The 23,428-nt window shown below is 34.6% G+C and overlaps 3 protein-coding genes across 3 annotated transcripts in view; 2 read left to right on the top strand and 1 right to left on the bottom strand.

Moving 5' to 3' along the window:
- The window catches only part of LOC128996931 (uncharacterized), a 324,176-nt gene that overhangs the window by 227,701 nt on the left and 73,047 nt on the right, over positions 1-23,428 (bottom strand). The gene's annotated exons all lie outside the window — the stretch shown is intronic.
- Positions 388-15,548, top strand: LOC128996935 (adenylate kinase isoenzyme 6-like). The gene is made up of 5 exons (XM_054422475.1): positions 388-642; positions 2,918-3,069; positions 8,232-8,377; positions 12,967-13,161; positions 15,341-15,548. Coding segments are annotated over exons 1-5 (531 nt in total). The 5' UTR covers positions 388-605; the 3' UTR covers positions 15,342-15,548.
- LOC128996924 (centromere protein J-like) lies at positions 15,370-18,495 on the top strand. Its single transcript, XM_054422458.1, has one exon. It carries the CDS (start codon positions 15,370-15,372, stop codon positions 18,355-18,357), a length of 2,988 nt encoding a protein of 995 aa, XP_054278433.1. The 3' UTR covers positions 18,358-18,495.

The raw sequence follows: 23,428 nt of genomic DNA, 5'->3' as shown, positions 1-23,428 counted from the left end.
TGTGTTATATTAGCATTTTACTTACCATTTCACCTATTATTTTTAATGCCCTAATGGAAAATGAAGCATTTAATTTAATTTAATTTGATTTCATTTCATTTCAAAATATACTCCCTTGTGTTGGTTAGTCTACAGTATTACCAACAATTCTTATATTTTACAATTTTTATTGTTTTATATTCTTTTGTTTTATAGTTCTTAGGTGCATTGATTATTGTTCTTGGGGTGTTGATTATTATTATACGCTACATAACATAGTATACTCCATGGATTTTAAACCGCCAAAAATAGGAAAAAGCAACCTTTTGTTCTGTTTCAGTTGTTTTGGTTTTGTTTAGTTTTCTTTTCTTTTCCAGTTCTTCACTTCATGTTTTCGTTTTGATTATTTTTCTTTGAGGTTAAAAGTGTTTAAAAGTGAAAAGTGTAGGCAAAGTGTGCAAATCTTTTTTGTCTTTAATTCTTTATCATAACTTCACCAGCCCTACTAAGCAGTTGTATAGTAAAAATTACGAAACTGTAAGTTGAAGCTGTACTTATAGAAGGAAACCTAGCCTATTTGCTACCTACCCAAAGGATTTCTGTTTCTCTGTTTAATTTCTTTGGAAATGACCAGCAGGAAGTTGCCAAACATTTTAATAACTGGTGTGTTAACTTGCTACTTCTGCTGTTATCTTTGCTTAATTTATTTGTGTACAGTTCCGCAGAGAACCTACAATATTTAAGTTCTATGCGGTAAGGCATATAACTAATTAAAATGTTAGGCCTAGTTCTATAAATAGGTGTGCCTATGAAAGAATTTTTGTTTTTGATAGGCCTATGTGTTCATTTAGGTTAGGGTGGAGTGGGGTAAGTGTGACAGCGGGGTAAGTGTGATAGCCGGCCATCTAGGATTATGGTTCACTCAAAGCTCATCACTCATATTTATTTAAGATTGGCTTGTCAATTTGGACGTTACAGGCCTAGAGTAAACACAATTTAAAAATACACAGAGGATACGCGTCCGGTAACCAGACGTGGATTAGGCGTCTGGTAACCAGAAGTGGATTAGGCGTCCGGTAGGGGGTCCCGGAACGCCATTACCACAATGATACGATGTTCAGCCATCAGTGTTTGTGGTGTAATAGAGTGCTCGACTGATATGCGAGAGGTCCCCGGTTCGAAACTCAGCGGTTACTCTAACTTTTTGTCACAGATTTTGCTTTGAATGTAATTTCTTCTTAACTGTACATCTTTTGTTAGAATTTTTGGCATTTATAATTTTATGTTATGAAGAGAATTGAACCTTCATTTGATTTTTTTCACTATCAGCAAGTTTGGTTGGTTAGGTTAGGTTATGACAGTAACTGCCGGACGCCTAATCCACGTCCGGTTACCGGACGCGTATCCTCTGCGTTAAAAATATGTAACAACAAAAGGTTTTGGCGGGAGTTTATTGAATGGTACAGGAGAATGTTGTGTTTGTGGGACATTCAAAGCAAACCATACGGACACAAACATCTGAGGCAAGAGGTTTTCTTTGTCCATCCTTAAATCGTGTAGGCCTATTACATCCCTCGGCACATTTTCTTCAAGTCCCCTTAACAGTGGTATATGGCTGTAATTAGGAAGCTCGATGCTGACTGAATAAAACCGAAGCTAGGCCTATATGAAGATTCCACAGTCGAAACTCGATCGTGTGTGTTAACAGCCAGACTTGATAGACTCGGCAGACAGGCAGCAGACTAGGCGTGTCTGCCGACATGTTGGACCCTGTATGGGGGGCTTAAGTTTTTTGTAGCCAGCCGTTTGAGGAGTAACCATGTAGCGACTCTATAAAAGACCTTGAGTTGTATCAATATTTAGGCCTATTCAATAGGCTAAGTTTTAATTAGAACTAGCTGGCCTGACAGACGTCGTCCTGTCCTAATGTGGTTTTATGTCAATGCTCGTTCATTTTCAAGATGAGCTCGTTTGCATGGCTCAATCACGTCCTGGTTGAAGTTCGTTTGCTACGCTTACTCACCTTTAGGTTGGATCTCGTTCGCTGCGCTCACTTGCCTTCAGGTTAGCTCGTTCGCTACGCTAACTCGCCTCCAGGTTGAAGTTCGTTCGCTACGCTCACTCACCTTTTGGTTGCAAATTAGCGGTTGTCATAAATTAAAAAAAATAATAGTGCTCCACCCTGTTGGTAAACCTATTAACTTTAAATACTATTGAACATCACAGAATCAAATTGTTTAGTTGTACCAGCTGTTAAGATTCTTTATTCCATTTAAATACGAGTACTCATAAGGTTAACATGGGAAACTCTAGAGCCACTATGGCGGAGCCCTTATGACGGATATGCACAAAACTTCACACAAACCATCCTTGAATAACGCTTAATAATGCCTGAAAGTTTCATTACAATCTGTCGAGCGGTTTTGGAGTCCATAAAGGACAAACAAACAAACAAACATATAGGCCTATTGGATGTTATATATATAGACTAGAGGTCTTCCAGTGGTCAAAAACTCAAACAAAAATATGTAATGACCAGACTACTCTATTTTCACCCAAAAAAATGTAGGCTTATTTGGAATTTCTTCCATTTGTTTTGATTTTCTGTTTATATTGCGTTGTTATTTCGTCACCAGCATGGAAAACCATAAGGGCCATGTTAATTTTTTTTTAAATCTTAAATTCATTTTTTGTGCACATCTACAGGAAAATATCTGTCCAACAGTATGCGTGGATTTTCCCTGCGATGCACACGAGCTGAGAAAAAAGGTTTTAAAGAAACATGCTTGCCTATTAATATATAGATTTAAATTGATAGCCTAGGTCTAATCTTTTCTTGATTTCATACTTAGTAAGTCAATGCCAATGTAGCCAAAACACCATCAATAAATGAGATAATGACTATAACTAAACCACTTTAAGTTAAATTTGTTTTCAGGTACGCCAGGGGTTGGGAAATCAACTTTATGTGCTGAGATAGCCAAGAGAACTGGTTTTGAATGGTTAGAGGTTGGGAAGATTGCTAAAGAACATGAGTGCTATGAAGGTTATGATAATGTCTATGAATGCCCTGTGCTAGACGAGGACAAGGTTTGTATCAGAATAACTTTTATGAGTTTTGTTAAACCTATTGGTTTTGTCTCTTACTATTAAAGTACACCTAAACATCCCAATACGGTATTACATTTGTAGCAACTTTTTGAATAAAAAAGGAATAGGCCTACAGTTGGATTAAGCTACCAACCGTTTTTTTTTTATTTGTAGCTTGATAGCAGAGTAAGTTATTAAGCTATATGTTGCTATTTGTTTAGTAATTTAATAAAAAGTTGATAAAGTTGATCTTTGGATTGGGTAGCGTTTTGTTGAAAAGACCAGATTAAGTTAGCTAAAATTTTTCCAATACAATATAGGTCTACTCTAACTAACTTTCACTCATAGACGTAAAATAGAGTGTCTATTTTTTCAGACACCAATTAATATCGTAAGAAGATAGAGAAATACATTTTAACCTTAATAGTACTGTAAGCGCACAACTTGTTTGCGCGTGACCCCTCCACCGCCTCCGCGGCCAGGAGGGGCCCCCACCACATCCCGGCGCTTGGCGATCTGCTACTAGCCGCCCTAAAAAAATGTTGTCTATACTACTTCTACTCCTAGCGGACACACGGCACCTATGTTGGTAGCTACTGGGAGTGTTGGTGGCATCTTGAATGTGATTGCAAATGTAGTTTTAAATTACCCTACCATACAATTACAAAGTATTTGTTACGACTTAAGAATATTTTCCATTGTCTCATAATATTTTCGTCACGTTTAAAAAAATAAATTAAACATTGTTTATTGTATCTGTCATATGCATCAAAAACAGAAAACCACAATTAATTTAATTACACGTAATAGGTTACAATAATAAACAATTAATAGTAACAACGGAAGGAATCTTTAAGAAAAGGATATCAGTTACCTTATGTTACAATGGAGTTGCAAGGTCAGAGTCTGATATTGAATCCGTGTCCGAATCTTCACATTCACTGTCTTCTGAATCCACACCTCCAAGTTCAATAACAAAACGTTCCACAGCTTCCTCCATTATGCTATCTTTAATCCAATATTCTTGTTCTATTTTAAGGGTGTGGCTGGTAAACCCCTCCCAATCTATTTTACTGATAGAAAAAATTGCATTTATTGTAGCTTCCTCCAATTTTGTCAGTGACAGATCACCCGTAATATTTTCCTCCTTGATTTTCCTTTTCATCTTGGCCCAGGCTAACTCAATCGGATTGAGGTCGCACATGTAAGGAGACAATCGAATCACGCTGTGACCATGCGATTTTAGCATTTCATCTATCCGATAAATTTTTTCAGGAGGCTTGTGCTGATTAATCAATTCCCACAACTCAAATTTTTTCATTTCCATCGAGCAAGGGATCTTATTTTTTGTCAGCCAGTCAATCATTTCTTTTTTGACTGCGTATTTGGATGGTGGCTTGTTTACTTGTAAGCAGTGATAAGGGGCGTTGTCTAGCACAATAACACTTTTATTAGGGAGGTTTGGTATAAGTTTTTCATCGATCCACTTTTCAAAGTTTACTCCATTCATCTGGCCATGATAATCTCCAGTTGCTTTACCAGCTCTAAATATTAGTGTTGCATCATGCACAAAACCATCTTCTGAACCGGCACTAACCACAATTAATCTATTAGACGAGCTGGTGTTAGTGAGAACCCCGGGGACATCGTCACTGCTCCAGCATTTTCCAAATGTTAAGTTGTTATCAACCCATGTTTCGTCAAGATATATGATTTTATATTTTTCATGTCTACACTTTTGAATGTCTCGCAAGTAGCGAGCGCGCCAATTTACAATATCCGGCCGTTCTATCAACACTTTTCTAATTTTCCCACACCTTTTCCATTTAAACCCCATGTCTTTTAACAGTTTTCGTAAAGTGGAAACTCCCCAAGGAAAATTAATTTTTTCTTTAATTGCATATAACAGTTTTGGTGCTGTCGGCACTTTTTTTTGTATCGTATAAAAATTATGAATAGTGTCTCTTATCACTCTTTTATCGAATTCATCGATGTGGAATTTCTTCTCCTCTGAGTAGGGTCTTTTTTTACCTGGTGTTTCTAGGGTAGATCCTCCGGCCTCAACCCCTTCTTTCCTAATTGACGTAACACTACGAACAGATATCCCCGTATAGTTAGCAACCCGCTGATTACTTTGCTTCAGGGTATACTGGAGGGTTCTAGAGTTGGATTCTTCGTCACACTTTTGAATAACACGTCTTATAATTTCCCTCGCTTCACTATGAATGGTTTGCCCTTTTTTACGACCGGTTGCCATTATATTAATCTAAGTTAGCATAGTACAAACAGCGCACACACACACTTTTTAACCCACGGCTTAACAATCACTTAATAATTGATAATTTTACTAAATTTATTACTACCAGTATGTTTTCTGTGTTAATACTCAACCGCACAACTTAACTCCACAACACAGTCCAATACACTGACACTGACATTCGATAGAGCACGATAGAATACAATACTCACTTCCGGTCATAAAACATTGCCATAAAATACTTTACGACATTAAGATACCGACTTTCGGTTTATCATCTTAGGAATGTAAAATAAATAACTGCAAGCCATTAAACATTTTACAGGATGTTCGGAAAAACTGTCAGATATTATAAGGTGTTACCAGTGTTGGGGAAGCTACTTTTAAAATGTAGCTAGCTACAACTACTGCTACATTTCCAAAAAAGTAGCTTAGCTACAGCTACAGCTACAGTTCCCAAAAAGTAGCTAGCTACAACTACAGCTACAATGAAATGTAGCTACAGCTACAATTTTAGCTACTTTTCCAAAAGACGTTACTTTTTATTCCACGCACATTAGGTAAATGTAAAATTAATTGCAACTACATTTTTATTGAACAAACATTTAAAAAAATGTCAGTATTGTATCTAACATTACTTGGAAAACAAATTATTCCTAGATTGTATTTAATTTGTTGGCATTATAAACCTAACATTACAACAACAGAACCAAATAGTTGGGTGTCTCATCATATTTAGTACTTATTTTTAAATATTGCATTATTTTTAAACATCTTAAAATGTAAATTTCATTAAGTTCAAAGGACAAACAACCAAACTATATTTTAAAAGCTCATTTTATTAATCTAATATAGATTCATTTATAGATGTTTTATATCAACAATTAAGACCAATAAAACTGTAAAAAGATTATTTAAAAATACTTTTTTGTGTTACAGAGCCTAGCCTACTGAAATTGGAGTTTATTGCCTTCCTTTACTTTTAATGTTAAAAACGACATTGCTATAACTTTGAAAGTGATAAATTACTTGTTCTACGAATAACACTTTTCAATGTCAAGAAATCGTCCTTTATTGTCATTATGCATAGGGCAAATTGTGCTTCAACCTAGTTGGTAGAGAAAACAGTATTCAGTAACTTATCCTGAAATCGGCTTTTAATTTAAACGTGTTTAATTTTGTAAAGTAAAAATAACATGTAGGCCTACTTGGCTATGTAACAAGTTGGCTATAGTAGGCTTGTTCTTGCAAGGACTAAACAGATATATTCATAATAATTGAACTTGGAACTTGTGTTCGTCTTATAGCCTCAGTCCTATACAAGTACAAGAGTTGTTAGCAGGAGCAAACTATGCTATTTTTTCAATGTATGTTTCATGTTATATGGAGGGAGATTTTTTCATTACAATTATCATGTAGTCTAGGCATATCTTAAATCTCATCAGGTAATTTCCTCTTTGTTAATTTAGTAAACCTTTGAAAAATCCTCGTAATCTAATCTAACCAAGGAAGGACTTGAGATGATAAACCACAATCAACAGCTGAAGCAAAGGTTGATAGACCAGCTTTCTAATTATTTCAAGGTGTGTTGGTTTCCATTAAACCCCAAGTTGAAACATTATCGATATAATAAAGAAACTAAATTGATTACTAATTCCCCTGTCCTGTCAATCACTTGCAAGCATTCAATAGCTTCTCTTGTCACCGGTACCCGGTACCGTTTAAACGTCGTCTGCATCTAGCGATTTTATTTTTTATCTGACAGTAATCATAGAGTAGTAAATTAAGGAAATGAGAGCCAAAAATGTGGATAACACTCATTTAATGGCCTCTATGTCCACACAACGTTGTGTTGTAATAGGGAATGAAACGGCTGCAACCAGCTGTTTGAAGCCAATAAAGTAGGCCTATTTTGTTTTTATCTCAGTTTAAAAGAGGTTGTTTCACGTAAGGTTGAGGTTATGATAAAAATCACTATCTCAAACAAGTTAATGTAGCGAGAAAAGTAGCTAAAATTCCGCTACAACTACTTTAAAAATGTAGCTAGCTACAGCTAAAGCTACAAAATCTTAAAAGTAGCGTAGCTACAGCTAACGCTACAAAAAAAGTAGCGCGCTACTGTAGCGTCGCTACTTGTAGCGCGCTACTTCCCAACACTGGGTGTTACTTATTGTTCATGATATGAAAATAAGCAAAAAGTTTCCAAATGTAGTAAGCCTTATGGTTTTCTGTTTATAGGTATACCTGTATATGTTTTACACAAAAATACTATAGGCTATCTTAAGATATCACCTATGAACTCAATAAATGGTTAACGCCTAATAAGTCAAACTTTACAATTAAATTGGAATATACAACGATTTTACCGTTTGGTGTACATTTTAATAAGTAAAAACATAGTTATATAAAAATTAATTACTCTACTACATAACAAAAACAATAATATAGAACCCTTAGTAATTACATTGTGTGGTGCCTGATACAATTTCAAATTTAAATTCTTAGAAAAATTTAAGCAAAACACGAAATTAACATGAACAGCGCTGGTCGAATGTTTTTAGGAAGCGTAGTCCGACCAGTGCGACGGAAACTTCGGCTGCGTGGTGGGAGATTGCTACCGCTCTCCCCCCGCGCACCCGGCTCGCAAACAAGTCGTACGCTTACAGTAAGTCTCTCATTAGGATAAAAAACCCTGTTTTCAAGGTAGGCTCCTTATCGAGATTCACAACAACATGTAGGTCTACTTAGAGGTAATAAAACAACAAGATTTGTTGAAAATTATACTTGTTATCAAGGCCAACTTGCTATTGAGGTTCACATGGAGAACAGAGTCAATAATCCCATACATGTCATCGTGTACTTCTAATCTAATATTCCTTTTGTTAACCTGGTGGTAATTTCTCAGCTACTAGATGAGTTGGAGACCAGAGTAGCTCCTGGTGGAAAGATTCTTGACTATCACAGCTGTGAGTTTTTCCCTGAACGATGGTTTGACGCAGTATACGTCCTTCGAACTGATACCAAGTACCTTTTTGACCGTCTCAAAGCAAGGTATTTAAAATGGCTATGTAATGGAAACCGAATTGATGTTGATATTCTGGTTAGCTTTAGTAAGGAGATTAAGTTTTTGGAGTGTGGGAATTTTTTTGAAGTTTAAATAACTAAACAAATGTTTTTTTATTTAATTTGGCTTGATATTTATGAATATTTTCTACAACTAAAATAGTTACAAACCTAAAAATGAATCCGCAATTCAACAAAATAAATAAAATCTTCTTGTGTTGTCCGTGTAGCCTACTGTAGATCACCTCATAACCGACCTCGCATTAACCGATAATCGGACTATCTGCCCTCTCTATTAAAGTATTACAGTTTGTTTAAACCGACCTTATTTTGAGAGCAGTTCGGTTTAACCTCTGCTTTCTAGGAGTCTCGGCATTTCCGCTCCCACACTCGGCGATGGGATCAATAGGCTACGCTAAACCTTACAGGATGTTAACTGTATAAAAAACATCCTGTCTCATAGTTCATAACAAAATGGTTGCTTGTATCTTTAATTTGGAAAATAAGTGTATAACGATGGATTTGAAAAGTATCAAATCAATTAATTTTACCAAAGGTATTAAAATGCGAATTTCTATTGAATCTTGCCTCTCGCTACAATTTATTCCACTGAAAGTATTTGACTTTACTGTGTTTTGGATTTATTTGAGACTTTTCTACCGTCAGTACTGAAGAAAAAAAGATCATTGTTGTTTATTTAGTAAATAATGCACACACGGCTTCAGAATAATGATTATATAGGCTAATTCCAAATTAATAGCACTTCAAGTTTTAGGGATTGTCTGTTTTAACCGACCTTTTGAGTTATTCAACCTTTTATTTTATATTTATCAAAATGGGACTGACGTTCAGGGGGTTAATCAATCAATCAATCAATAAAATCTTTATTCAATATTAGTACTCTGTACATAGAATGGTGTCAATATTAATGAATACTAAAATACATTATAACTAAGATTGGTTAATACTAAGGCTGTCAAAACAAAATATATAGTTATATGCATGAAAAGAAAAACAGAACTAAAAACTTTCTTTACACATCATTTTTACATGGGAATTCGGAGAAAGAATATAATGTTAAATCAATAAGATATTTTTTTAGTTGATTTTTGAATTTATTAATATTTTTCTCAGATTTAATGGCTTTTGGTAACATATTATAAAATTTTGACCCCATATACATTGGCTTTTTTTCATAAAATCCAAGTTTATGTTTGTCAATGCCAATTCTATTCCTGAATCTTGTATTATAATTATGAGTATCTCCAACAAAATGAAGTTGGTCCTGACGGTTTTTCACAGAAATTATAGTTTCATAAATGTACATTGCATATACAGTCATGATACCAATTTTAGAAAAAAAGAGTTTTACCGATTCATTATAATTTAATTTTAATATAATCTGAATTGAATGTTCCTGAATTTTTAGTATTTTGTTCAAATTTTGAATGGAAGTTGCCCCATATAATGAAAGACCAAAGGCGATATTTGAATGAATATAGGCGAAATACACTATTTTCAGAGTCTCTGTTGAACAAATTTTTGAGAGCCTCCTTAGTGCATATACCCCAGAGTTTAATTTAGAAACTAGATTATTGACATGGCTGTTCCAAGACAAGTTGCTGTCTATAGTTAATCCTAAAAATTTAGATTCATACACCTTCTCTAATTCAGTTTCATTTATAATGATGGTAGGTGACAGCATATTTTTATTATTTTGATAAGTTTTGAATTCAATGAAATTTGTTTTAGCAGAGTTTAGTACTAAACTATTATTTTGGAAAAACTGATTTAAAAGAGCCAGGTTTGAAAATGATGACAACTCAACCTCCTCAATAGAGTGCCCATTTATTTGAAGATTGGCGTCATCAGCATAAAGACATAAGCTATAATTATTATGTAATTTTGGCATGTCTTTTATGTAGCATGTGAATAACAAAGGTCCCAATATGGACCCTTGAGGAACACCTCTTATTACCTGTTTAAGAGTGGATTTGTATTTGAGCAATCTATTGTTATTTAAATTTAAAATTTCTACAAACTGTTGTCGGTTACATAAATATGTACTAAGCCAATTATATTCTTTCCCTTCAATCCCAAACAATTTCAATTTATGTAATAAAGTCCCATGATTAATGCTATCAAAGGCTTTACTCAAGTCCATAAATATGCCTACAACTTTCTTGCCTTTATCAACTGAGTCGATCACAGATTCAATAAACTCTGTTGCTGCAGTTACCACTGACCTTCCTTTACGATAACCATGCTGGCAACAATCAAACAACTTGTTAGTTTCAAGGTACTCAATCAGCTGGTTCGCAACAACTCTTTCAAAAATTTTTGAAAATATAGTGATTAGAGCAATTGGTCTAAAATTATCAACTTCTGATGACTTCCCTTTTTTAAAAATTGGTTTAATTTTTGTTATTTTCAATATTTGTGGAAAAATTCCAGTTATCAATGATGAATTGATCAAAAATGTAATGGGTTTAATCAATACTTCTTTTGCTTTTTTAATTATTGGTCCAGGAACTTCATCATACCCTGTGCTAAAACTATTTTTGAGATTGCTTATTATTTTATCGGTTTCTTTTTCATTTATTTCCCTAAACTTAAATTTTTTAGCTGTATATTTTTTATCATTTTTGTTTTCATTGGTGTGAAGTTTATTTTGTGATTGACTTACAAAAAAGTTATTAAAAAGTTCACAAATTTGTTGAGGATTGCTTACTATTGAACCTCGGTGGTTAAGCTCTATGTTGTGTGTTACAACTTTAGAATTGTTACCCACCTCTGAATTTATGATCTTCCATGATGTTTTAATTATATTTGTAGATTTTTTTATTTTATTCTCATAAAAGGATTTTTTATGACTACTCAATGTAGTTTTGTATGATTTAAACTTACTTTTGGTTGTTATTCTCTTTTGGTCCGAAGCTGAATCTCTGTAGCTCTTAGTTTCCATCAGTAAGTTTTTATATTCGTTTTTTAGCTCATTTGTGAACCAGGGTTTTTTATCAAGATGCTCTCTAACACTTGCAACCGGAAAATTATTATTAAAATGAAACATAAAGATGTCATAAAAGGTACTAAACTTTGATTCATTTGGAGTATAGTACAGTTCAAACCAATTCTCACACTTTAAATCCTGGATAAATTGTTTTATGTTATCATCAGTAAACTTTCTTTTTTTCATAAATACTATTCTAGGTTGTTTTTTATACATTTTACTCTTATCTATTATTTGTATCAATTGTGCATCATGGTCTGACAGCATTGTGTTATATCCTTCAACTTGAACCTCTGACCGACTCAAGTTTGTGAATACATTATCGATAGCTGATTTTGAATAAGCTGTAATTCTAGTAGGAAAATCTATTAAATGTATCATTTTGAACTGTCCTAACAAATTATACAGTTTTCTTGATTCAACAGAAATTGTTTCAGCCATGGTATTTATGTTTACATCACCTACTACCAATATGTTTCTGTACATTGAGTGAACTATATCTAAAAAATTTCTTAATTTTTCCAAGAACAAAGACAAATTAGCTGCTATTGGAGATCTGTAAATACCTGCTATTAGTATTTTATCTTTATTAAGTTTTAATTCTACAAGAGATAGCTCAAAAGTTTGTTCTATTAATAGTTCTTGTACTGAAGGTAAGCTTAATTCTTTTATGTTAAATCCATTTTTTGAAAGAATAACAACCCCACCACCAAATTTATTCTTCCTGCAAAAAAATGACTTTACTTGATAATTAAGAATGTTTAACCGTTTTAATTCCTGCTCAGCCATTTTATGTTCAGTGATCACCACCACTTCGGCTGGAATCTCTTCAAGTGTAATTTCTAGTGCTTCAATTTTACAAGGCAGTGAATTAATATTTTGATGGAAAATTCTTATTATTTTATTTTTGTCCTGATCATTGGTTATGTTTGGCATGGTATTTACTGATCTCCCCTTTACATTGCCATTCCGTTTGCCCGAGGATCTAAAAAACTGACATGATTTCTCAACAAGTTACCATTGTTATTTACACAGTTATCTACATTATTTACATTACTTATATTACTTATGTTTAACGCTCCACTTTCCCTATCCACACACATACTCTGCTTTAGCGCCTCACTAAATGTGAGGTCGTTACTGTACTTGTTTGGATTCAACTAAACTAGCCTAGTGAAATTGTTTTTGTAGTAGGCCAATAAAAACATACAAGATTAAACTTAATAGATCGTAATCTTACGGTTTTTATCAATGATTCTAATATTGTTACAAGTAAGAAAGCAGTTTTTACAATAAACATAAACCATTATAATACTTGCAAAAGGTGCTATCATAGTGACCTTATGACTAGCCTACCATTTAAATTTACAGAAAATCAGGGCAAACCCGAATATTCAACAATTGCTCAAACATTGTAGGCATGTTCTTCGACCACAATAATTTCAAGAATAAACCCAAGTACTCTATCCAGGATTGTTCAGAAAAAAAAATAAATGCAATTTTCAAACAACTTTCAAGATTTGAACATCTTTACTTGCTGTCTTACATGCATTTATCTTAATTTCAGAGGTTATTCAGGCAAGAAGTTTGACGACAACATCCAGTGTGAGATATTTCAGACGATTCTAGACGAGGCGAGAGAGTCTTACAAGCCTGAGATTGTGTTTGAGCTGCAAAGTAACACTGACGATGACACCGGAGCCAACATATGCACAGTTATTGACTGGATAGAGAAGTGGAAGAAAGACAACGGCAATCACTGGTTGGTTTGAAACTAATTCTTTTTGTTATCCTCTTTACGCCACACAACACTGTTTAAACGAACTACCCACACAAGGATTTAGTCCAGATAACAGCTGTTTGCCGCCAGCTTAATCAAATGGGGTTTCATTGCGTACTGCTATACTGTAATTTATATATTTAATTTACTATCTGATTAAACTTGGCAATGAGTGGTTATAAACGAATACATAACCTCTCTTAGAGGTTATGAGTAGTGACTTAATCCTTTAGTCGGTGGGAATATAAGGATTTGTCTAGATTTTTTATTGTTAAGTTTGTTTAGTGTAGTATGGCGTAAAATATCGTACGTCACTCGTTCAAAATGTGTTTACCAGACTTGTATGGTAATCCTGCACTCGGCTTTGTCTCGCACAGGAACGACCACGCTCGTCTGGTATACAGCTATTTCAGGACTAGTAATGTAATATGATACAATTACAAAAAGAAACCTGCAAAAATGCACAGACACACTATAATTTTATCTTTCAATTTCTCGAACAAGTTCCTTAATAATCTAATACAGTTTATTTTCTACCTAAAGTTGTTCACCAACAGAAGAAAAAAGTTTATTATATTTGAAATTTAAAAAAAGTCAGTTTAGGCTATATTATAATTATAAAGCTTACTTGTCAGAGCGTTTTTTTGTACAGCGTTTAAGGTGCAACTTAGCCTATTTCTTACGCTGGGATGGTTTTAAAGGTTTAACTATAGAATAGCTAATATATTACAGCAATACACTTTTTCAGCAAGACCAAGTTCTTCAAAATAATTTTAATTGGTAGGTTAGATCAATCATAATATTAAATTAGCCTAAATAATTTGTTATGATTATTGATTTTTGCATAATTTTATTTTTATTGCTGTCTATAACTTAACTTATCGCAATCTAAATACATAATCTATGAATACAAACTTATGTAATTTGACTTACTACTTCCTAGTAGGTAGATTATCCAACTGTCCTTAAAGGTTGGATACATACGCCAGACCAGAGTCACTAAAGCCCCGTTTACACGACCAGATCCCAACCGTCCATTCCTGTTCCCGGTCCCGACCGCCTTCTCACCTGGTTGACAGAGTGTTTTGGTTGACAGAGTGTTGTGTTTACACGACCCATTCTCTGTGCCCGATCTGAGCTCAGTGCGTTGCTTTCCTTCGTTGGAGAACGTCATTATTAGATTTTAATAAGTAGGTTTTTGGAAGTTTTTCCAAGTGTAAATATAAAGCTTGATAGGTGTTCCACAAGAGTTTGTAAGATTTGTACACTTCTATAATTTCCATCGAAACACCTTTTACCTTCTGTGGAGTAGATTACGTCATCTCAAAAATACAAAAAAAACTTTAAATTTAACTCAGACACTCATTTTAAGGTTGGACTGAGAGAGTTACCTGGTGTAGAGCTTCGGAATTCACATCCGTTCCCAGAGGAAGTGAGCTATCCTCACCCTTCCTCTCTAAATCCGATGGAAGTCCTTCCCAACCTCCCTACCCGATCGCCATCCAAAACGTGACCAGGAGCACGTGTTTACACGATCCGATTTCAGGGCCTAATCCGAACTAATCACGACCAGACCCTGTTCCAATTACTAAACCATTCTTGGTAGCTGAAATGCATTAACATTGTAACAAACAAATTTAAACAAAATATTTTGTATGTTCAAATGGTTATATTCCTAAACTTAATGATTGCTTTCCACAATAATGAAAATACCAAGATCATCTCGTGCGATTTTTGCCACAACATGATTGTCTTCTGCGATCATGGAACTCCGGTAATCATCTCCCACTGCCTTGTTTTTTTAATTCACGACAACCTTATAAGAGAACTAATGGAGCTTGGCGTTAGGCTAGGTGAATATCCCTAATTTCCCGGCTCTCAAGTACTATTCCCAGTTTTCTCGGTTTCCTGGTCAGCAGAACATTCTGGTCAGTATGAAAGAGAACACATAGTCTTTTTTCATTTAAAAACAGTGACTCCAACTACTCCCCAACTAGTGTTTTTGCTGGGGTGTATCTTTGACTGGCTGTATTAAGAAATAAAGCTTTACAATTTTAATTTACTTAATAATTATTGTTAGTTTATAATCAAATCAAAGTTGTGTGCAAGAAACAAATTGATAAGTTCATTATTTGTAACTATTGTTTTTTCTCTCTTACAGATTTAAACATTCTACACCTTAGTTCTACAATGGCAGCAGTACTACAACGTCAACCTTTAACCATAAAACAGCAGGTCGAAGAGTTAAAAAACTGGCACAAACAACAACAAAGTAAAATAGATGATAAAACAGTAGATAGAAACTCTACTAGTAGGGAAATAAAAAACAATGGTTATTTTACAAACCCATCTTGCGAATCAAGCCCAAACTCAAGAATAAACTTTGACGAAATTCCTATTAAAGTAAGCAACAGTAATTTTACAGCCCTTGTTGAAAATAATGTAAGCCCCGTGGATTCTCATGAAACAAAAAAACCAGAAGGAAAAGACAAACCTAAATTCCGTTTTTTAAAAAGAGGAGAAGGTATAGCTAGATTTAATATGGGCCCATCTAAAAACAGTAAGAAATTCATTCCAAGAAGACAGCCTAGCCTCAAGCTTATAAAAGAGCCAGCAAAATCATCTGAAAATCCAAAACTTGTAAGTGGTCATAGCAGTATCCAATCAAGAAAAAGTGAAGATATTCCAACGCTTAAAGCTCCTGACCTAAAACTAAACTTTACTTGGAAAAGCATTCTAAGTGGTGGAAATCCAGAAGATATGTTGGAAAAGGTTATCAATAGCAATCATTTTGAAAAAATGGACCCCAACTCAAGCATTGACTCTTCAACTGCTTCGCTAATGGAAAAACTCTTAGCGTTAGGTAAAAACAGGTTGTCTAGGGATAGGGAGGAGCTCAGAGTTTTTGAAACACTAGAGCAACATATGTTGGACTCCAGTTTTTGTTCCACCTCATCATATGTAAACAAGCTAATGGAAAATGCAGTCATGTCAACTCCGAATAAAGGAAAAATTGAGAGTCAACAGTACAAAACACAAGCAATCACATCAAAATATAGCAATCAGTTACCTGAAAAAATACAAAGTGTGATTGAGCAAAATACCCAAGAAAAAACTGCGGTTCCTGGTATGGCTGCAGCATCTGCACATGAGGCAAAGAATGACAAAGAAGACAATTTGACTGAAAATGGTGTGATTAATGAGGAATCACAAAGTTATCAGAACAAGAATAAAAACAGTACTGGACTGGAACCTCATCATGCAGTTGCTACTTGGAAAACAAATGCAAACAGAAGTGAAGAGAATTGTATTTCAGTTGAAAGTAGCTTGGAAGATTGTGAACAAAGTTTACATGTAAGATTTGCTGACAAGATTGATTATAAGAGCTTTGTTGAACAATCACAATCTATTGATAGTGGAAGTCTTAAAGATGGTAACAGAATTACAGAATTTGACGAGAGCCATGAATGGAGAGAAGAGAGCAGCAGCAGTTGTAGTCAGTGTTCCAATCAGTCTTCAGATGAAGATGCTAGACCTTTTATACCTCAAGATAAACAATCATTTAGAAATCTTCAAAATGAGAGAAACCCTTCTCAGGAATGCCTAAGAGTTACCGACCTATTAAAAAATGAAAACCATGAAAATAATGGAGCTTCTTCAAACAATGATCACAACTTTCCACCTTTATTGTTAGCAAAACTAAAAGAACTGGAAGAAGAAATAATAATCTTTCGTGAAGAAAACAGTAATATCAAAGCCCTGAGAGAAAGTTTAGAAAGAGAACGTAGGCAGATACAAAAAGAAAAAAGGCGAATGAATTTGGAAAAGAAAAAGTTGCAAAAAGAATTAGAGGAAGAAAAGAAACAACTGAAAGCTCATCTTGAGGAAGAGAAACAAAAATTAGCAAAGGAAAAAGTAACATTTGAGAAGTACTCTAAGTCGCTAACGAAAAATCCTACTAGGGAAGAAAGAAAAGAAATTCAGGCTTTAAAAGAACAATTAACTGAAATGAAAGAAGAACTCAACAAAAAAGAAAGTCGATGGGGAGCTGCTCAAGCTAGGGTAAGAAATCAAGTGAAAGTTCTTGAGGAAGATAATAAAAAATTAAAGGAAGAAATTGAAACTTTTAGAAAGCAGGCCAAATACTGGGATCTATTTAACCAAAAGAAAAAAGGGAAACCTTTCAACAATACAAAATTAATCCATGCTATAAGTGAACATATTTCAAACCTTGTACTTGATGAAGAAAATCATCGAGAAAAAAGTAATAGGAATGAAGGTTGTTTTACAAAGAAATTGCCTGCTACTGAAACCACCCAATCGAACTTCAGATCGTCTGCTACCCAATTAGACCTTCAAAGCATGTATGGTGTCAAAGTAATAAGACAAAATGTGAACAAGGAACCGCCAAATTTTAATAAAACATCAAAATCAAATCCTACCCAAGAAGAAATTTCAGTAAATAAGGCAGAATCTGTTGTTGATTTAAACGATTCTCAAGGTTCCAGTAAAAAGATTACAACAATTACCTCCACTCAAGCTGAAATTTTTGACAATAATTCTCAAGTGGCAGACAGATGTTCAAAACCTCAATTAGAAGAAGAATCTAACACTATAAAAGAAGTTACCGATGAAAGTGGTAATGTAGAAATAACGTTTCCAAATGGTAACATTAAAAAGATGAACAAAATCACTGGAAGTGAGAAATACATTTACATAAATGGCGATGTAGAAGAAATTACTCGTGATGGTACGGTAAAGTACTATTTCTCTAAAAGTCGAATTTGGCAAACAACTCTTCCAGATGGTTTGGAAATCGTGGACTTTCCTGATGGTAAGATTGAAAAGAGGCACGTGGACGGTACAGTCGAAATAGTTTATTCAAATAACAATAAGAAAATATCTTACCCTAATGGATCTCAAGAGATTATGTACACAGACGGAACTCGACTTAGAATCGAAGCTGACAAAACTCAAATATTGACTCTTCCAAACGGGCAGAAAGAAATACACACTGCTGAATGGAAACGGAGAGAATACCCAGATGGAACTATGAAAACTTTGTTTCCAGATGGAACCACAGAAACTGTCTACTCAAATGGTAGAGTTCGGTTGAAAGACAAATATGGGAATTTAGTCATGGACTCTGGCTCACCATCCCATGGATTTACTCAGTGATCAAATCACTTTGAAAATTGCCTTAATTATTCCACCTTGCTTAGTTGTTGAGTTGTAAGAGTAATTGTGACAATGAAATGCTGTATTTTAATTTTAACATTTTAGAAATAATTTTGTTTAGCCAAAGATTCTTCTATAATGTTGCTATGTTAATGTTACAATTTCTTTGTAAATATTATAAAACTTATTTTGTACTGCTGTAAAAAGTTTTGTAAATGACTATGTTGTATCTAAGTGGTGCAATAAAAACTATTTTTAACTGAACGTTTTGGGTTTTTATCAACAATCATATATTTTAACTTAAGTTTCTAAATAGTGATTTTTTCCATTCTAAAACCACATGGATATTTGTATAGTAACGAACTTAGCGAACCAAAAATAAGTCTACATTTTGACACACTTCATGTTCAAGAATGTGATAAGAATGTCAAAAGCAACACTTTGTCTGCAACTCACGAGCGAACTGTCAGTCAATTTACTGAGACATGTGTCAGTTGCATGTTACTGAATAAAACATCTTAGACGTAATATTTATCATGTAATGTGGCAATTGGCGATGCTATATGTTTTGTTAGATTGATAACTAATAAATTCATTATTTACTTTAAATTACAAACAAGTTTACATTTTTTCCTCTTCAATCCCTCTGAAAGCTATATTAGGACGAAATATCAATGTTTTGTGATACTATTGTGTATCTATTACTCACCAATCTTATTTTCTTAGGTGAGCTAGTTGAACTTGATCCCTCATCAAAACAATTTCCAAGCAATCACTTGGCTTTCATTAAATTTCAACATCACAATAGTGTTTATTTGTTCAGTAATACATTCATACTTTAAAGACTTTTTATTGTTGATACTTGTATATTTATTTGTAGAACAGAGGGTATGAATTGATGGAACCATTCTGGCATTTGCCTTAGTGAGGGAATAAACCGTACTTCTCTCAGAATGGTCAACCTGATAGACCTCCCGAATGTGAAGCAGCGTTGCTACCTCGGTCAAATTAGTATTAGTACATGAAATACTTTATTACTATACAAGCACAAAAGATACCATACTTAAATACGAGATACATGAGATACTTAACACTAGATACATAATACACACATAAACAAGTCTGTTCTAACTTATACTGCTATTACATCTTCAGTCCTTGTCCTCTGTCCCAACTTGACTTTAATCGGCTCACAGTGTTGTTGCAAACTGTTCAGTTTCCTCCTCTTGAAGTTTCGCAGATATTCCATCTCCTCATCCATAGTTGCATTCATCTGATAAATCTCTGAATTTTCCTTATACTTTTTCCCATTGCAGATCCCTTGTCATATTACTCCAAGCAATCCTTTAATCTACACAGTTATGGACGACTGGTAAGCGCCAGCCCCTTAGGGGGAGCCTCCAGTGACATTCCCTCCATTCAGGGTGGGGGGGGTGTTTAGCTCTCAGTGACGCCGTTAATTCCGCCTCTCCTCAACTACCTGTAACTGTGGTTGTGACTGAGTCCTACCTGTTGTGTTCGACTGACATTTTGTGAGGCATATCCTCGACTTTGGAAGTAGCCTCGTCCTGGGAGGTGAAATACCTAGCCCCCAGAGGGGAGGTAAATACTCCGTGTTGGTATCGGCATTTTCAAGTTGGCCACAAACATGGTCGACTGGGCATCGGGTCCCAGTGACATTCCTTTATCCAGGATGGAGGGGTGTTTAGCTCTAGGAGAGATGGAAGTACATCATAATCTCTAACCTACCTGTGTCTGTGGTACTTTGGGCTTCGGCCTGCTTGTGGTGTGCGACCAGCATTCAGTGGGCAAATCCTCGACTTTGGAAGTAACCTTTCCTGGAGGTGAAAACGGGCAAGTACCCGCAGCTCACGGGGACACTCAAGGGCAACGTAACTTTCCGCAGTGTGAGGGCAACGGTTTGTAGGTACTTATGCAAACCTATCCCTGTCTCTGAGCACGGACGGTATGGTTATCTTGAGTGTGGGGGGTTCTTCCCGGAACCTCAATTGAGTCAAGGGTGTCGCCACCTCTGGTGGATAGGTTCATCCGGGTGGGTCCCACTTCTATACCTGCCTCCTTTTGGGAAACCCTGATGGCCTGGCAGTGATGTTGGGTCTGACGGGCAAACGAAGTAGATCGGGTGCTGGGTCCGAGCCCGCCAGGGGTATCTGGGGATCTATCGCTCTGGATATCTCTGGTTCCCAGCAATGGGTCAGGCCTCGATCGGGCAGCGGTGTAAATGGGAGATTGGGGTTCCCCCCGTCAGCGTGCTGATGGTCCCCTTCCTCCTGGCTATTGATGGCGGGTTCTGCCTGTCAGGGATGAGATAGGTCCCGAGTGTTGCTTGCACTAAATGCGTCGGGGCGCTCTACTATGGACCTCTAGGTTCCGACCTAGTGGAACCCAGGTGGAGTGACGCTTAAACAAGCAGCCGGAATCCCTGGTTAGGATTGAGGGGCAACCCTCTTTCCGAAGGGTCTGCTTCGGCAGCCGGCGAGCCTGATGACCTTAAGTCATCCGCCCATGATGTGCTAAAGGTTGATGCGTAAGCTTCGGCCTACATCATGGGGCCCGGGTATGTCCTGAAGGATAGGTACCGGGTAAGCAGTCAGGGGGCTTCGGCTCTCATGACAACAAATCTAAATCTAAATCTAAAATCTAATCCTTTAATCTATGTTTATCCTTTGCTTAACTGAAGCAATACAACATCAGGTCTCCGTATGGTTCTATAACCTCTCATTTTCTATTTTACCTTAACATACATACTAAAAGTTAAATAAAATTCTGGTGAAACAATTCAAACATAAAAATGTGAAAAATACAAAATGGTGGATATTTTGGTTAGCGAAGCGGTTTTGGAAAATGTGTTATACTAGATTTTCTATTTATTTTGACCCTAGGAATCACTACGTAAATTATATCGTCACCTTTTTTGAACACCCTCACCCTGTATATTTTAATTAACAAATTTTAACCACTTTTTTGAAGATTCAGAGGAAAAACTTACAATCAGATGTCTTTAAACATGAAACCTAATAGTTTTACCAGTGTCAAAGGCAAATAAATTCTGATAGAAAAACTTTGAGTGACCTGGTTAATTTAATAATCGGTATGAACAAAACTGTTACATTATAATTAGTTTAAAACCGCGTAGTTTCGTTTCAAAAGCATATTAATTCAAAGTCATGCAATGAGTTAAATGGCTGGATTCTAAATGTTTGTCCGAGTTAAATTCTTGACATTTGTCATGAATGACATCTGTCGCTGTCACTCTCAACTAGAAAACTCTGTTGAAGCCGAGAAGTAACAAACTTCAGCACAAGATGTTTTCTCTGTCACAATGTCGGTTTACCAGTCATGGTTAAATTCACACTTTTGACGTTCCCCTAACAAAAACCTTTACTAGATAATGAGGTAAAGAAACCTAAACAATTTAGTTACAAATATATGGGTTGCTTGGATTGAGTCACTTAAATTGTCAATGTTTTTACAATAGTACTTAAAAATTAAGTAGATTCAAGCCTTTGTAATCTCACACTAACGGATGTTTTGTCAGTACTCTATTGCTTACATTTTAAAAAAGCTTACGTTTTATGTGTATAGTTTTGATATAGTGGCTCGTTTTTGTTCAATTTGACTTTGAAATTTTTAATTAGGAACCATTTTAAGGATATCATAACATAAATTGCCCAAACTTTTTTATTTATTAACAAAAAAAGTGTTATTTAAATTTGATGTTTTGAGATTTTTTAAATGTTTATTTTGAATTATGTGCTCTAATTAATAAAAATGTATTAAAACTTTTTTTAGATGATGTAATTTTTTAATTGATAGTTTGGTAAAAATAATTTTTTACACTTAAAACCACTCTTATAGTTTATACATATTTCATAAAATATATCACCAAGGGTTATGAGTTTTTTGATAGAATTAAGTGTGTATGATGTTGACAAATTTATCACTTATTTAAGGATGCCATACGTATGTTTTGTATGTTTTACGGCAATAAATGATTTGATTTGATTTGGTTTAATTTTTTTATTACAAATTATAATATGTATATTTTAAACCAACCCGAATAAAACAAAGGTTTGAAAGGTTTGAAATTTTTTTTACTGTTATGTTTACGTAAAATTAGGTATTACCACATAGCATGATACACATTATTGTAGTAGGTACCCAATATAGTCATTATACAGAAGAAGTTTAAAAATACAATAGAACAATTTAAAACTTGTGCTACTATGACGAAAGTAATTCCGTATAAACTAAATCTAATTAAAATGGTATAAACATGAAATATTCATAACCAATACTATGTGAAGAAAGAAGAAGTCCTTGTACCGCCTGAGGATGACTCCACATTGGAGTCGAAACTAGTTGCAACTGCAATTAATTAGATTGCTTGATAGCAGGTATTTAAACCTTTTTAATAAAAAAAGTATCATAGTCATACAACTCTTATAACAAATTTTATTGTTATAGATACAGATATTGGTGGAATCAAAACTACACGTTATATTCACAAATTCTATGAAATGGAACTTCAGATGATTTACAAATATTTTCAATGGAATAGCCTTGTTAAAGAAAGATTAAAAGAGAATATTACTACTTTACATTTTGAAAGGAGTGCATTTCTCGTTTTAAATGTCTATTGAAACCCCACAGTGGAGCATAGCATACGAATGAATAGAGCGGACAGCTGAAGATATTTGTAATATTTATGTGCTCTTGTATTTATCTCACACCATTCATTTTCTTTGAAAAGAATCAAAATTTCAAAGGGTTTTAACACTCACATATAAAACAAACTTAGCAAAATGTTAGCTTATGTTGATGGTTAATATTCCTCAACCTTGGAAATATACATATGCCAGTAGATTAGTAGCTTTTCTTAATTTTTATTTAAATTTGAAAAAAAGATATCTATAAAATTAAACCTTTGCAGTATGCGTATGTCTTAAAATCATTTAAATAAATTTAAACTGAATTCTTTTCTTTATTTTCAACATGATCAATTTCACTTAATATGGTTTTAATTTTTACAGATTGTTTAGTCTCCAGG

The sequence above is a fragment of the Macrosteles quadrilineatus genome, unplaced genomic scaffold (genome assembly GCF_028750875.1).
Source record: "Macrosteles quadrilineatus isolate MER2022 unplaced genomic scaffold, UCM_ALF_1.0 Scaffold_6__1_contigs__length_79288215, whole genome shotgun sequence".
Taxonomy (NCBI): domain Eukaryota; kingdom Metazoa; phylum Arthropoda; class Insecta; order Hemiptera; family Cicadellidae; genus Macrosteles; species Macrosteles quadrilineatus.
The sequence above is the reverse complement of the archived record's forward strand: the minus strand, read 5'-3'. Positions and strand labels throughout refer to the sequence as shown.

Bases quoted from the DNA above. Each gene is read 5' to 3' on its own strand.
- LOC128996924 (XM_054422458.1), top strand. From the start codon at position 15,370: ATGGCAGCAGTACTACAACGTCAACCTTTAACCATAAAACAGCAGGTC.
- LOC128996935 (XM_054422475.1), top strand. From the start codon at position 606: ATGACCAGCAGGAAGTTGCCAAACATTTTAATAACTG. The intron at 643-2,917 runs GTGTGTTAACTT...ATTTGTTTTCAG, and splicing joins GCCAAACATTTTAATAACTG to GTACGCCAGGGGTTGGGAAA. The intron at 8,378-12,966 runs GTATTTAAAATG...TCTTAATTTCAG, and splicing joins TTTGACCGTCTCAAAGCAAG to AGGTTATTCAGGCAAGAAGT.